Here is a 16,688-nt window from a genome sequence, read left to right as displayed (position 1 = left end):
GCCTGCCTGGGAAGCCGTGGCTTTGACACTGTCACAGACCTGGCTGGTCAGGGTTTGGAAAACTCTTCTGTATTAACATGTTTTTAAACTGTGTTAAAGTTACAGTACATCCATCATCTATTTCTCAGCTCAAATACCCTTTCAAAGAGAGTATTATATCTTTGTACTAATCCTGTGACGCCGGCTTCAGCATAGACAAAATAGCTAAAGAAAGAATTTATCAAATAGTTAACTCTTGAGCTTTTAGAAAGCTGTTGCTGAATAACATAAAGGATTATGGCAAGGACTAAAAAGGGACTAAAGTAGAAGTAAAGCACGATCTGTGCTGAGAAACAAAAAATACACTCTTGTTTATAAACACTACTAATGTTGAGTCAAATTTCAGCTTAAAACTACGTCAGGGAGCTTTGAGTTAGTTGTGTAGTCCTGATAGGATATAGATAAATAAATAAAAATCTGCTGGGCATTTGCAGAGTTTGGTCTTTAATGTTTGTTTTCTGATGTTCCTAATTTCTTTTCAGACATAGAAACCTGAATTGTAAAGACTGTTTTAGAGGTGATATGGGCAAATACAACTTTGATTCTTAGTACAATCTTGATAATTCTTAGTAATATTCTGGTTGATTCTTAGTAATATCTTGACAAAAACGCATGACTCGGAGGAAATGAAAATTCCATTTCCCCTACTCAAGGGACTCTGGGCAATTAACTTACTCCCTGTGTGCCTACCTTTAAAATAGGGTTGTATAAGGTGTGCATTTCAGGATGCGATGGTAGAGGCAGGAAATGCAGCATGAATGAAGGCAGGCAGGAGTTGTGAGTATGATTTACTGTCTGCAAAATACCTTGAGGCTTTCAGAGGCAAAAAACTTCACAAATATGGAGTTCCAGTACTACTGTTGAGGGTTATAAGCTACAAACAAATGTTGTATTTAGTTGGGATGAAATTTTGAATTCTTGATTTGCAGTGTCTTACGGACACTAAAGATGAGATCTTAATATGTCTTTTAAGAGAGATGTTTTGTATACAAATTCAGGTTATGACTTGACAAAAAAAAAAATCTTATGGAAATAAAGCTCTTCAAATATAGGTGTGTTGTCAGTTTGAAGAGACCTTTCCAGTGTTGTTCTAGACTGAAAACAAAAGCTCTTCTTCACAAAGCAAAAAAAAAAAAATCTGCCAACCATTTCGTCAGATCACAAAGAGTAAAATTTCAAGTTAGTGTTTATTGAAAAGACTGTCAGGAAATGCTCAAGGCAAGGCAGTCTGATTTCCCCCTCCCCATTCTTCCCAAAACGGGGAAGTTCTGTTGTTTCTTGAGGTGGAAGATTTAATGTATTATATACCTTTTCAGTGGGGAAAAACGAGTGCAGGCTGCAGTTCTTAGTCTCGCAGCAGCATTGTTCATGCAGGAAATTCCCCCCACATAGGGATAAAACAACTCTCTCTGTATGAAAGAACTCCAGAATAAATCAGTGGCTGGCATATATCTTGATCTGAAAATCAGGACGTGGTTTTGACATAATACGCTTATTAAAAATTTGGAAAGAATTGGGGATACGTGTATGACTGACTGACTTTGACCTGCAGGAGCTAAGGAAAGCTTCTGTGTATCTCTCTGTATGAAGTCTGCCTCCTAAGTGCACCCCTTAAAGACACTTGATTCTTCACAAAGATCTGTTTAAAACATTCACATCTGTTTTTCCTTCCCCAAGCTGGAGAATGGGACCCAAAAATAAAGTGCATCTCTTATTTTAGATTGTTTTAAATTTTTATTAATACCGTACATTTTAATGTCCCAGGGACACATCTGCTGCTGTCCTGGAGATGCTTCTTCTCCAGTGTTGCTGACCACAAATGACCTAAAGTCTTTTTGGTTTTTCTTTTTTTTCTTTTTTTTCTTTTTTTTTTTTTTTTTTTAACGTGTGTCATAGCAGTATTGGTGTTTTTATAACACAGGCAGAAGTGCCTTATACTAAGTGACAGTATTTTGCAGAGCAATAGCTGATCCTGTTATTTAGTCATGTCCAGAATCTGGCCCCAAGTGAGAATTGGCAGTGATGCTGAATGAATTATTTGCTTTCTGGAAAATAGCTTTCCCATATAATCTCTGGGAAAATTTTACAGAAGACTGACTTTGTAACTTGGTGCAAGACTTGCTCACAGTATAAAATTTGGTTTCATGGTTTGACAGTTTTATTTGAATTATTTCACCAAGGTCACTTTTCTTTCTCCTTGTGAAATTCATTGCTGACATAGTAGATGGGCATACCTCCAGTAGACTCAGAACAATCTATAACTGCAGTGAATTCAGCACACAGAGTAGTACTGAGGTGGCCTCACTTGTGTTTTAGGTAGAGCATAACAAGAATTAAAAATTGAAATTAATAATGGTGAATTTGCTTTTATTTTGACTTAGGCTTTGTTCTCATTGGACTTGATTATTAGTTTAATTTGCTGGGTAAATTGTTTGGTCTTGACTAACATTGACTTAGAAGTCTCTGAACATAGTGTATTGATCTTTTCTGAACTCTCATGCTCCCACTGTTGCTCCTTATTTTAGATTTATCAGACTAGATCGAATTTCTGCTACTCTTTTCTCCTTACAGACACATTTATTTTTCAGTTGACCAACTGAAAGAATAATCCCCTTCCTTTATGTTTGAGCAAAAAATTAAACTGTTTTTTTAATGTGTTTATCCCTTTATAAAGTTGCTAGAGCAGACTTTTATGAAGAGGCACATGCACAGGAGGAAATCTTCATTTAACGTATTGCTTTGCTCCACTTTCCCTAAAATGCCACTGGAAGCAGGGTCGGTCTTCTGGTAACTGTCACACAGTGAAAAACTTCCTTCTTGATCAAGAATTGTTACCAGTATCAGGTGTTACTGAATGTTGGAACTTGTTTGGGGGGGGAGAAGAAATGTTTATTCCATTCGAACTTGTTTTACCTGGCATGAACATTGCTATTGGAATTCATCTCAAGTACAGTACTGCTGCTCCTATGCGGCTGATGTTTTTCAAGGAAATCATAGGCCTAAAAATAGTCTGCATAAACAACAGTAAGAGGGTTGTACTTTCAGTTCCAGGTTTTAGCAATGTCATGTTGTTATTTTCTAATTGTCAGTTTCCAAAATCCATTAAGCTGATTAGCAGAGTGTTTAAAAACAAAACAAAACAAAAAAACAAAACCAAAAATCCACCTCTTGTGGAACCTTGCATAAAACATTATGCTTAGATAAATTCAGTACAGAAAGGCTGGGTCGTTGTAGTGATCACCTTTATATCTTTACGAACATGTTACATTCTGAACATTTTTTCAAGCATCCTCCAACTTGTGAAATTGCCACATGATTCTGAAACTGTGGTCTTAGGGGAGAATACAATGTGGAAACACTCGTACTAATTGGAATTCAGGAGTGTTGTACATATTTAACATCCTCTGTGTACCGAACAAAGAGCTTTACTACTTTTCCTTCAGATTAAAAAAAGAAAAATAAAATTACTTAACAGTCTGGAAGAGAGGAGGAAAAAATCCAGCTTGCCAATTGCAGAACACATTTTGTCATCAATTTTATCCTTGTATAGCTGTCTCCAGGTCACCTTGCATGATGGAAATTGATCTTTACACTTTTGTCTCATGTTTTTAGTAGCCTGCTTACTAAGATACAGATTAATGTGTTTAAAGTTCTGTAATTCAGACTAAACAAAAATTACTTTTCATTTGTCTCTAAAACAAGATGGTCATCTAGTTCCTGGTGAAAGGGGCGTTACACTGAAGCCGCTGCTAAAACCTACAGTTCTTTTTCCTCCTTCCCCTGCTCTTCATTAGGTGTTTTGGAAAGTCAGTTGGGAAGCAGGGGCTGAAACTGAGGGCTAAGACCCTGCTGATTTTAAGGGGGGTTTGGTTTCTGATTTGTGAATCTGGGACGTAGCTACCTTTTCCTCCCCTTGAAGTGATTGCCTGCAACGGTAGTTAATGCACTTTCAGCGTACCTACCTATGTGTAGGGGGTCGGAGGGGAAAACTGACCTTTTCTTTGTGATTTCTGCTTCATAAAGAAAAGAATTCATGCAAAGGAATTTAAAGGGAAACTTAAAGTATATTGGTTTTAAGACTGTGATTAATCATTAATGTTACAGGTAAAGTTAACTGTAGAAGCATTGCTAGATCTCCTAATAATACTGAAACGGCAGATGTCTGAGCACGGTGTAGCCCTGCTGCATACTTGGTGTAGGACAATGTGATCAGGGGTGCAAACAGCATAAAATCTGCATCCTGAAGCTGCTGATTTGCTACATCTTCGAGTCTCATAGTAACACCACAATAAAACAGAGTTAACAGTTTGGTTCCTTGAGATTTTTGCTCTTTGACTTGAAGTGAAAGATAATTAGGAGGTTACAGTTAATTGGTAAAAACATTTTAAAGACTCCAGGATATCCTCTTTAGGTAATGCCTAATGAATTTGAATAAAATATATCTTGTTTTACCCATTTGGCCCACTACTGCTACTTCTCCAGAAAGTAAACTGAAAAACTGGTACCAACAATTGACAGAAAAATCGGTATTCCCTCTCACTTAACTGAATTTGTAATGAAGTTGGTTAAGGGATTTCATTTATTAAAAGAATTATAGTGACAATAAATTTTTTTTAAATACTCATCTTACGTTCAGGAAAATTACGTGTAGGCAGTTTATTTGAGTCATTGCTTTACTGTTAGCAGTAGCAGATTATATTGTACAATTTATACGAATAAATTACCTAAATTAAGCTACTTGTATGTTTGTTAGCGGAGGGAGCAGAGTGGGAGCGGGTTGGAATGAGATTACCAGACCTGATTAATAAAACTGTGGATTTGGCCCTCTACTGGGTGGTGCTAGGAAATGCATGTTTTAAATACTAGCGCACGTATGTCGAATGATTTAAGTGTATTCAGCATTTTGTGAATCTGAGCGCATTAAAATATAACAAATCTGATCTGGTAACCTGTCAGTTACTAAAGCGTTCAATAGTTTGTCTAATTTGAGAATGAAAAGTTAATCTTTTTCTTTCCTCTCCCCAGTTTTCTAGACAAGATTGACATAGTCAAACAAAATGAGTATACACCGTCTGACCAGGTAAGGAAACTTTCATTAAGAAATTACACAATTTACCTGCCCCCTCCGTCTTTGAGAATGACTATCTCATTAATTTTCTAATTGCCATTTGTGGCACTAATACAGGTATTACCATGTACTGTACATATTTAGTATTCCAGTAAAAATTACTTTGTCATTTGCCTTGAGATTATGTTTATACATGTAAATGTACTGTGAAATGAAAATCTGCCTAGATTCAAGGCTTAGGTCGTGCTTCTGTGACACTAAAACTCAAATATCCATTTGAATGAGTAATTTACAATGTTTTGCCCTCCATGCTGAATAACCATCATGCACTTTCTTTCATGCAAAGTTGGTTGGTATCTTCTCAGCCCCACTGGCTCCCACTGTAAACCAGATTTTGTAAAAATAACCTTGTTAGAAAATTTTAATTTTTTTATCAGAATAGGAATTGTAGTTTTCATTTTGTTATGGATAATCTGAGGATCTTTTTAGGACCAAATCCATAATCCAAAATCACATGTATATTCCCAACTTTCTCCCCATAAATAATGCAATTAAGCACCTAGCGTACTTTTATAGGATAAATAACAAAAAAACATATTAATGTCCCAAAACTTTCGCAGACAGTATTGATGAGGAAAGAGCAGTTCATATCCTTTAAAGTTGTTCAAGAATAAATTAATCATTCATCCTTTTAAAAATCTGAGGTTTTTTATAAATGAGGCTTTCTTATCACTGAAATAATTGTATTTTCAATAAACAAAATATTAAAACATAGGTTATTTGAAATTTGGAGCAACTAATCTTCAGACATGAAACTTTAAAACAAGTATCAGTTTTATAGTGGAGGCTAAGCGTCAGGAGTTCAACTTGTATTTACTTACACTTAGTATATAGCACTAAGTATAGTACTTACAATTCACTTATAGTAATTACTTAAGTAAGGTGAGTATTTAAGCAGTTACTTAAGTAAAATAATTACATACTTCTGTAAGTAAGAGTAAGCACAAGTACTTATGGCGCTTGTTTGGGACCATTGACTGCATTGAAGCTCCCCACAGGCATACTGTAAAAAACAGGCCCATTTGGATTATCCTCTAGGATGTTACATGTTTCTCCTAAAAGAACTCCTGATAATCAAATCACTTCCTTCCCCTTTTTTTTTTTCCCCTTGAGGTGGGTGAGTGCCTTTTTTTTTTTTTTTTTAAACATCATATTTGTGTTGATTCCTAGAGATGCAGAGCTCCAGAGAGTCCAGTTTTCCAAACTTGCTTCTATTTATTGTGGTGTTCGAATTTTCAAACTGTTTCAAACACAAGTTAGAACAAAGTTTAAGTATATACATATTTCAATATGAGTATTAAAATACCCAGACAACAATAATTTACTATCAGAAAACTGATGTTAAAATGTAGCCATTTTGTTTAATGATTTAACAGTGTCGTCTAACCTTTGGATTTTGTGTGGTTTTGACTTTGACTAACCAGTTTGGTACCTGTGTAGTAAGAACAGAGCTTTTATTGCGCATATAATTTTTTTTTTTTTTACAGTCTGTTCCGCTTACGTGATCTTGTCTGCTGCAAATGTTACAATTTATCTGCTATTTAGACCCATTGCGAAGAACACCAAAACTTTAAGTCCTAAATTATAAAACCTTTAGTTGAATTCAAAGTGCTATTTTGTAGTTAGCTGTATTTGGACTGTGTACTCAGTCTGCAGCCCATGCAGATTAGGTTCTTCTAGATCAGTCACCCACGAGGCACTGTGTGTGTCTGTCACTGCTTTGCAATACAAAGGAAATAAAAGCCAATACAGTTTGGTTTTAATAGGATTTTGTAGTGCTTATAACAATTTCAATCGTTTGTAGCTCACAACTTCTGATTATCAGTTTCGTCTCTACAGGAAATTTCAAATTTTATCTTTGAAAAGCCCAGTTCTTATAAGATTTAAGTGGTTGAGCTCCTGGTTCTTTGAAGGAAAAAATGGAAAATTCTGAGACCTAGACACTTCTTTTAATAGCCAAGCGCTGAACAGCTGGGGGAGAGATCTCTTTTCTGGGGTTGGGAATTATTTGGTGGTAGTTAAAGATCCTATTGTGTGCCACTATCCCACTGAAATCTGTGAACGCATCGCCTAATGTCTAGGAATGGGTCTGCGCTGTTCGGAACATTTGCCTTTGCTTTAAGTGACCTGTAAATGTTTCCTCCTATTCCAAGCTTCGCACTTAACCTGCTTGTGAAAGTATGTATACTTTAAAAGTTGAGCACACCTATATGTGTGCACACGTGTTCAAGATCAAAAGCTTAAATGCAGCTTCAAAATGCTCTGTTCCCTGTTCTTGCAGTACAGCGTACAGTGTCAGCACTAGGTAAAAGGTTTTCATTTCTGTTGATGGATATATGAAGAATTATTAAGTATCTGTGTTTAATCAATGACTTTTCCTTTACTCTCTAGGATCTTCTCAGATGCAGAGTTTTGACATCAGGAATTTTTGAAACCAAGTTTCAGGTGGATAAAGTAAATTTTCAGTAAGTATCCTTATTTTTTTCTTTTAATACAATGCAGACAAATACCAGGGTAAATTGGAGGACGGTCTACCGTATAGTCATTGAGACTACTGTATTTCTCAAGTTGATGTTTAATAGAAAGCAAGTATTTTATGATTTGTTAATTTAGTAGTCTGGCTTTAAAAAGAAATGCAAATTGGTGTGCAATTTTCTGCTTTTATTTTAAATCACAAAGAACAAAATGTTTTAAATCTATTTTTACTAATGCCTTTTCTGAGTATTTGATTCATTGCTAGTTTATATAGTGAAATATTTGACGAAAAGCTTTGTACATATCTAAGTAACAGAAAATGCATGTTCTCTTTACTGGCCCAGGTTAGAAAGATCCCTTGACCCAAACAAAATCTGCTGAGTTTTACTCTGGTCCTGTTGACTTTAGATCTGTGATACTTGTTTCAGTAAATGACTTGTTGTAGGACCTTTTTTAATGTCTTAGCTTGTAAGGGTGAAAATGAATCTGCAGTGTACATATGCCAGAATTTCTTAACCTTGAAGTGTAGGTGTTAGTGAAAGTAAACATAATTATATTTTGTGATGAAAGCTCTGTGTGCATATGTTGGTGGACTCTTACCTGTTCAGCTTCTCATAATCCTTGATTTCTTTTAGCTTCTATGACACGGAAGTCCTAAAATTTCTTACCTTTTCTGTTTGCTTTTGGGGGAAAAAAAAAACCCCAAACACAAAATGTATTCTGACTTGATTTATGGTTTTTTTTCTTAGTATGTTTGATGTTGGAGGGCAACGAGATGAACGTCGAAAATGGATCCAGTGTTTTAATGGTATGATTAGAATTTGTTTGTTTTCTCTGCAAAATTTTAATGCCCAATCTTAATTTTCTCACTGTGTGAAAGCCATCTTCTTTTCCATGTAGCTTTATAAGGAATTATCTGAACAGTCATACGGGACGGAATTTTTATTGACATGTAGGCTTCTATAAATGCATAGAATATCTTTAGGGAGAATGTAGGTGGAAAGGAATTCAAGTTTGATAACTTAACATAGCTTGTCCGTTTTCTTCGGCTTCCCTCTCTTCGTTTAATTAGGGGGTTTTGGTGGTGGGTTTGTGCATTATTTGCCAGCTATGTGAGTGTTAAATTCCAAGCTATATTGTGTCTTCCAAGTGAAGGTTTACATATATTTGTGCCTATACAAAACATACAATTACAGGATAATTAATATATGCATAAAATCAGAATATCATATTTTTGCACGTAATTGCAGCCACATCGCTATGTCACAGGTGCTTCTTTCCAAAGCAGCACCGACCCATTAATGCAGTATGAGATTGTAGGGAACATCTGTCTTGTTAGACATGGTGTTGCATTCAGCATGTAATGTACTACAGCACTGTATAGCGTAGCCCCAAAATGCCCTTGTCGAAAGTTTATGATGGAGTTTATAGATCTGCACTTTTCTAGGGAGCCATGCATATTAATATGATTTCTTGAAAAACAGCCCTAAGGGAAGGCCCTTACTGAAAACATATAAGCAAATACCCTCATTTAAGTCACCTGTGTATAAGCTAGATTCCTTAGAATACTAACATAGCACCAGCCTAGATGTGGGTAAGACCTGAAACGTCTGCAGGCATTTTGTAAGATCTGGAGTCTTAACACTGATAACCCCGTCAGTTTAGTTCAGATGATTATATTCTTAACTCCCATACAATTTAAATTAGGTAGTTTTGTGTGTATCGTGACGAGTTGCATGTACCTTTACTACAGCTGTTTATTTTACTCTGTATCTCTGTTTAGATGTGAAACCTTTCTCCCCACAAGTTTTCTTAAAGCTTGGTGAAAATATTTTTGTCTCTTTCTTTGTTGTTTGGACAAAATATTTATGAAGCTATGCAAAAGTCTAGCTTTTTGTAGAAAAGTTACAATGAGATCCTACAGAATAGATAAAGTAGAATGCAACTTAGAAGTCACTATATTTTGCTACCGTTACTGCCATAGAGTATCACCTGAACACTTTATCTATGTGTGGAACTACTGTGCAATATTTTCTTCTGTGCTATTAATAACAGATTTGTTTGGGTTTTACCTCTGCTCCTTCCTCTTCCTGTTTCCTCATGATCTGACTCATCTCTTCTGGTGTTGATGTCTGAGGTGGATGAGCCTGGAAGTCAGCGTAAGGGGTCTGGAGCAGCACAGCCACACACACACACACAGAGGTCTGGATTCTGTGGTCCTGGGAATATCTCCCAGGAAAGAGATAGGGGCCTCTAAGCAGTATAGTACACTATAGGAGGACTAGAGCAATTAATCATGAATTCACAGCAACCTACTATTTTTATTATTACTATTCACACAGATCAAAAGTGCCATTTGTCCTGAGGTCTTCCCCCAAGGGCCTCCCTGTCCTTTCTTGATAGCTCAGAGTCGCTTTCTAAATTTCTTTACACCTTTTAAATCTTCTTTAAATTCTCCTCATAGCTTTCTTCAGTTTCTCTCTCTTGCTTCTGTTCCTTTCTTTTCTACGTTTTATGTCATTCTGTCAGCTTCTGTTCTGTGGCCTGCCTTTCCTATCTGTAATGGTTTCTTCACTTTCTTTTTTTATTTCTGATACTTTGAAAGCTGTCAGCAATAGCATTCCAGCCTGTTCTCTTCATGAAGGTTAAAGTCTGGCAGCTTTTTATTGAACTTTGGGATTCCTGCATATTTCTTCTGAAGTTTGGTATTAATTAATGGGTATTTCTTGATTTAGATGTGACTGCTATCATATTTGTGGTGGCGAGCAGTAGCTACAACATGGTTATACGAGAGGACAATCAGACCAATCGGCTTCAAGAAGCACTAAACCTCTTCAAGAGTATCTGGAACAACAGGTCTGTGAATTGAAGTTTCATTGTTCATATCACATAAATTAGTAATCCTGTCTTACACTATAGTCAAGACTTGTGTACTGGGTGTACACAGACTTGTGTACTGGCTAGGACGGAGTTAATTTTCTTCATAGCAGCATATATGGTGCCATGTTTTAGATTTTGACCGAAACAATACTGCTAACACACAAATGATGTAGTTGTTACTGAACAGTGTTTGCAGAGCATCAAGGCCTTCTGTTTCTCACTCTGCCCCCCCCCAGTAAATAGATAGGGGGTGTGCAGCAGGTTGGGAGGGGACACAAGCAGGCAGATGACCCAAACTAAGCAAAGAGGTGTTCTGTACAATATAACATCATGCTCAGCAATAAAAGGGAAAAGAGGGGGGTTTAGGAGGGTTAGCCATCTTGCTGGGTATTGGTCTACCCACGGGAGGTGGCCAGGGATTGCCTTTGCATCGCTTGTTTTGTTTTGTTTTCTTCTCTCTTCCACTTATCCTTCACTTATTATACAATTATTATTTATATTTTTTTATCTTGACCTCCAGAGTTTCTTGCTTTTATTCTTCCTTTCCTCTTCCTCCATCCCACTGAGGGGGAAAGTGAGCGAGTGGCTGTGTGGTGCTTCGCTGCCCGCTGGTGTTAACTCACAACAGCAGCCTAGCCTGTGTTACTTGCTTCCCTGAGCGCAGTCCAAGCTGGTCTTTGATCACAACTGCCTACCTGTTGCATTAATGTCTAATAACTCATCTAATTGAAGAAAACTCTGGAGAGCTACAAATTGGTAGTTGCCATATTGAAGCTGAAGTAATTAAAGCAGTGATACAGTAGCACACTAAGACGTGGATATGCTCACCTATTTGATGTATTTGGATTAGCAGTAGAAAGCAGGCAGCTTTCATTGCCCATGTTAGAAGCACACAAACCCAACTCAGGGTGTGTACACCTGGAATTACACCACTGGATTCAGGTATAAAAGGAACCTTTCAAAATTACTATAGTGTGTCACGTGATTGTTGTCTCCAGAACTGGATTCAGTTTCTTTTTGCTGTATGATCCTAGCTGTGCCTTCTCAGAGTGTTTGGTTTCAATTTTCTACAGGTGGCTACGGACCATTTCGGTAATTCTTTTCCTGAATAAACAAGATTTGCTAGCAGAGAAAGTTTTGGCAGGGAAATCTAAAATTGAAGACTACTTTCCAGAATTTGCTCGCTACACTACACCAGATGATGGTAAGATTTTTAAGTTTTATTTGCAATTTATCACTTCCTTGTTAATCACATTTGTAATATTTTTGGTAATTTCAGCTAAGACTTGAAAACTCTTAAGTAGATGTAATCTTCATTGCCTTTCAGCCAAACTGTAATGTTAAATTTTAGGTATTAATAATGAGATAATCCTGTCTTTTATACATTTAATATATTAATAATTTCATCATGCCAAAATCCTGTTACTTTGCTCGTGGAGACCACAGTACAGCTTGTCACAAATATGTCCTCTGGACTCCCCCTAGTCATATCCGTGGTCATTTCTCTACCCTGCCAAGTGCCTGGTACTGTGGCCACTGTAATATTCCTTTGTTCTCCTGAAATCTTGCTGTTTTAAATAATATGTTATGGTTTTGTCTTATCTCATAGTCAGTTTTGCAAAGTATGTTTCTATCATATGTGAGCAGAAAACAGAACAAGTTATGATTTTTAGGCGCTATCACCAAAACCCATCTGTTTTAATGAGATACTTATTTTATTATTAATCAGCAACACCAGAGCCTGGTGAGGATCCCAGAGTTACAAGGGCCAAGTATTTTATTAGAGACGAGTTTCTTGTAAGTATTTCCTTTCTTTCAGTATTTCTTACGTGCTTCTTCTCAAATATAAGCTCTTACGCACCTTCTACTATTGCAAAATGCTGTCGCTTTTTGTGTTGTTTATATTTAACATCCACACTGCATAAAACACTGGTACGTTTAAGAGCTTTACTGCTGTTTGTTAGCTGCTCTTCGGATATTGGTTTGTTGACACAGTACGTAATTAAATAGCAACAGAATTGGTGAGAATTAAGAAACCTCAAACAGAATGATGAGTGAAGTCCTGCTGTTATTATTGGGGCCAGATTTTTATTCCATGCATTATTTCTAAAGATAAACTAATGAAAATATGCATAATCTGTAAAATATTAATGTTCTTTTTGTATTATCTTTCCCATTACTGGTCAGTTGAAGCTATAATAGACATAGGTTTTTTAAAAATATTATTACAATTACTTGTAATGGTGAGCATGGCAATCAAATTGTGGACTCATTTTAAAATGGAGCAAAATAAAACTTTGACAGAGGCTTTCTGTAAGTGTAAAGCCAGGATAAAAGCCTTGTACAAGGAGGCAAAATCCCGCTTTCTTCATGGACAAATTGCCTAGGAGTTGTGTGGCTAAATTCGCCAAAGCTACATATAAATAATAGCACTTTCTTGAGTTCTCGTTCAACTCTGCAATTCCCCAGTATGCAGTGTCCTTCTCACCGTATAATTCTGATCATTTTAAATTTCATGGTTTAGGTGAGAGAGTGAAAAATTGTGGGTGTTTTGCCACTTAGTTACCCTCTGAAAACACGACTCACACATATATATCTTAACCTTCATTCATCTGGGTTTTGAGAACATGGGGGTTTTTCCCCAGTCAGTTTTATTTTAACCCAGTATCTCTCTCTTACTTTTAACAGAGAATCAGCACAGCAAGTGGAGATGGAAGGCACTATTGCTATCCTCACTTCACATGTGCAGTGGATACAGAGAACATCCGGAGGGTTTTCAATGACTGTCGGGACATTATTCAGCGCATGCACCTTCGCCAATACGAGTTGTTGTGATGGAGAGCACTTTTTTCTGTGTTTTGGACTCCTTATTCCTTATTAAAAAAAGAAAAAAAACACCCTTGCCCACATAGGGTGGAAGAAAACTGTTTGAATCTCCCATTGATTTGCACCCCTCAACTTTTTTCTCCTTGCTGGACAATAGCAGCACTTCTAAGCTTGCTTCTGTACCCCTCGGACAGTTTGAGATGGCCCCTAACACTTAAAAGGCCATTTCCATGAGGATTCCCTAACACTGTTATTAACAAAAAAGAAAAAAAAAAAAGAAATAAAAACTAATTAATTAAAAGCCCTGAATGTGGAGCACCTGAAAGAATTGGGGATAAAAAATTAAAACATAAAACAAAAATTGGGGAGAGAAAACTTTAGGTAATTTAGCACTGTTGTGGGCATAATCATATAACCCGTGATCTCCACTTTGTATCATTCACTGCATCAGACTAAAGAAGGTGCCAAGTCACAGACCAAGTTTGAAGACAGACACTTGAGTTTGGTTCTCTGACTGTAATGTGGCTTTGAACGGAAATACTGACAATTCTACAACAGACCTAGACAGTGCAAAAACCAACTGCTACCTTTCAGAAGGGTATTTTTAAAACCAGTCTTGGTGGTCTAAGGACAACCATGGACATTTATGAATTGAACTGCGTATGGCCTGTGATTGCAGAAAGAGTTAACCACACGCTGTTTTCAGTTTGTCCACTGATGATCCCGTCTGCTATAAAAATCATTATCCGGACTGTAGTCCTCACAGTCTTTCCCTTCTTTTTCTTCTTCCCTCCCCTCATTTTTTATTTTACTGCTGGATTATTATTCTTGTACAGACTGTAAAATGTATTATTTTGTACAACTTTATTGAAAAAAAATAACTTGTAGAAGATCTTTGTGCCTTGATTATGGCTGTACCTGTACAATGAGCTAAGATGTAAGTATGTTTGATTGCGCTGTACAGCTTTGTCAACCCTATCTGCAGCATTAGCTCAAGGTAGGGAAAATTTATCTGTAGTTTAGTTTTTCTGGTTTATAAAAGAAGGAAAAATACTGTTTAGTAAAAAAAAAAAAAGAAAAAAAAGAAAAAAAAAAGTACAAATTGTGCAAACTTAACCACTTTAAAAGTGAGGTCTTCAACAAGTGACCAGATGTTGCAGCATCATGCTTTTTAATTTTTAGCTTTAATTCATTTAAATCTCTATCCAAATGCAAAACATGGCTTGTTTCTACATAAACCAAATTTTGCTACAAATTATAAATGTTAGTCTTTGGTCATTCATAGTCCTTTTCGCTAAAGACAAAACCAGAACAATAACGGACACATAGGGCATCATGCAGGTCTGGTGACCATCTCTAGACTGGGCCAAATACCCCACCAACCTCCACTTTGCTGCGTGGGCATACTACTACCAGAATGACAAGGTGTGCACTGCCCTTGGATTTGGCCACTGAATTCCAGTTTCAAATGACATTTTTATTTCTCTTTTAATAAAGAGATACTTTAGAACCTTTTTGTTTTATATTAACTATATAAGTAGCTTAAAGTGAAGATGTGTGGATTTTTCTTAAACTTGAATAATTTATGCAAATTATATGCTTAGAACAACGTGGTACAGTAAAAAGAAAAAGAGCAAAAATCACTGTAGCAATAAGAGAGCATGTAATTTTAGTAACTACTACACTGCTTTATATTTTATACCTAGGTGTTTTATGTCTCTGTGAGTGTGTTACTTTTTCATGTGTCTAAACCTATGTGTACAATTTGTACAGAGTCAGAAATTACAGCTGTAATAACACATCTAGAACAGTGTTAGCCTATATTACTCAAACACCCCTGTTCCCCCTTCATTTACACCCCTAAACTGATCTGGATCTTACTGCAGTGACTTTAAAAGGAAAACAAAAGAAACAAAACAAAAAACAAACACCAAAATACTTGCCTCTCTGCCTTTCACACTAGCTTCCCTCCACCCAAGAGACTGTGTTAACTTTCTTTTTTGGGAAGAGGTCCAGTTTAAATTAAACGTAGGGTGTGGTCAGTGATGTCTGTGTAGCTAGATTTGCTTCAGGTATCAGATGCCTTTTTAATACTAAGAACTGCAACTGTTCAGAATTGTGAGTTTTCATTGCTTTTGTGGCTAAACTCTTAAATGAAAATTAATCACCTAGTCCATTTTCACATAAAGAGCAGGGACTTGATGGAGTTACTGTCCCATCTCTCTTAATCCAAAATTACTAGTGATCTTCTAGAAGACACTAAATCGTCTAAAAATTTTAGCTGCAGTTGCTACTCATCTTTTAAAAATGATTTTTCCTGTTCACAGGTTTAGAACATTGCCACCTGGACTTTGTAGAACTGTAGGAGAACATGACCGAAAATAGCCCCTTGCAATTGAAGAATGTATCCAGTGCCTGTAGGTTAAGGGCTGGTGTTTCCACTAGGTAAAAATGGGACACACACAGTGGAGAGGAAATTCATTGTGAGCCTTAATTTTAGTTACAGGAGCCAAAATCTTTAGTTTAGGGCCAACCCTTATCTTTTTAAGCCTAGGAGGAGTTGGTGTAAACACCAGATTTATAAATGGGGAAAACCTGTAATGGTGTGAAGAATGTAATCTCTCATCTGAGAGAAACAAAGCCACCTCCATTAACAAAAATAAGCTTCTTCCTCTGATAATGAGAAGGACACATAATAACAGTGAGCTATAGAAGACAGCAACAGTTTAAGAAACCTAAAGCTTTATATGAACAGAAATGTTTAGGGGATGCTTTTTTTTTCTTAAGTGAGGAGAAAGGCAATTGTTTTGAATATGGTTGAGTTGCACAAGTACGGAGTGTGTGTGTGTCTTAATGTCTCAGTATTGCCTTTGTTAGTCTCTTTATTAGTCCATGCAGTTTGGTGGCCTGGTAAATGCAAGTCTTATTTTTAACAGCTTTCTTTTTTTTTAAATACAAAAACATAAAGCTTTAATGCTTGCTATTTAATAAGTAACTGTGTTTTCTTCTGTCTCTAATTTAGTGGCCATAATTTGCAGTTAATCGAACCATTCCAACCTAATGCTTACCCATACTTCCTAGTTTTGTTTTATTTATTTATTTGAACTTCTTGTTTTCATGATTGAGGACTTTCACTTCTGTCTCATTCATCTGTTTGGAAACTTCTGACCTTACAGCCAAAACTTAACTCATTCTACTCAGTATTCATCGTGATGCTGAAGTGTAAGATACTTGCAAATGTAAACACTACCACTTTTATTAATAAAAGCAAATACAGTGTTTTAGGGCACATTTGCATCGCTATAGTTGAGGTTGTGTCAGTATTTCCATTATAAACCCA

The 16,688-nt window shown here is 36.4% G+C and overlaps 1 protein-coding gene across 3 annotated transcripts in view; it reads left to right on the top strand.

The window, feature by feature from the left end:
* Positions 1–16,651, top strand: part of GNAS (GNAS complex locus) — a 162,319-nt gene extending 145,668 nt beyond the window's left edge. For all 3 annotated transcript variants that reach the window (XM_072878731.1, XM_072878732.1, XM_072878733.1), the window contains exons 6-12: positions 5,065–5,119; positions 7,559–7,632; positions 8,392–8,450; positions 10,378–10,498; positions 11,596–11,726; positions 12,252–12,319; positions 13,211–16,651. In XM_072878731.1, coding sequence (XP_072734832.1) covers positions 5,065–5,119; positions 7,559–7,632; positions 8,392–8,450; positions 10,378–10,498; positions 11,596–11,726; positions 12,252–12,319; positions 13,211–13,357 — 655 coding nt within the window. In that variant the 3' untranslated portion in view covers positions 13,358–16,651. The remainder of the gene's footprint in view (positions 1–5,064; positions 5,120–7,558; positions 7,633–8,391; positions 8,451–10,377; positions 10,499–11,595; positions 11,727–12,251; positions 12,320–13,210) is intronic.
* The last annotated feature ends 37 nt before the right edge of the window (positions 16,652–16,688 follow it).

The sequence above is a fragment of the Ciconia boyciana genome, chromosome 14 (assembly GCF_034638445.1).
Source record: "Ciconia boyciana chromosome 14, ASM3463844v1, whole genome shotgun sequence".
Lineage (NCBI taxonomy): Eukaryota > Metazoa > Chordata > Aves > Ciconiiformes > Ciconiidae > Ciconia > Ciconia boyciana.
The sequence above is the reverse complement of the archived record's forward strand: the minus strand, read 5'-3'. Positions and strand labels throughout refer to the sequence as shown.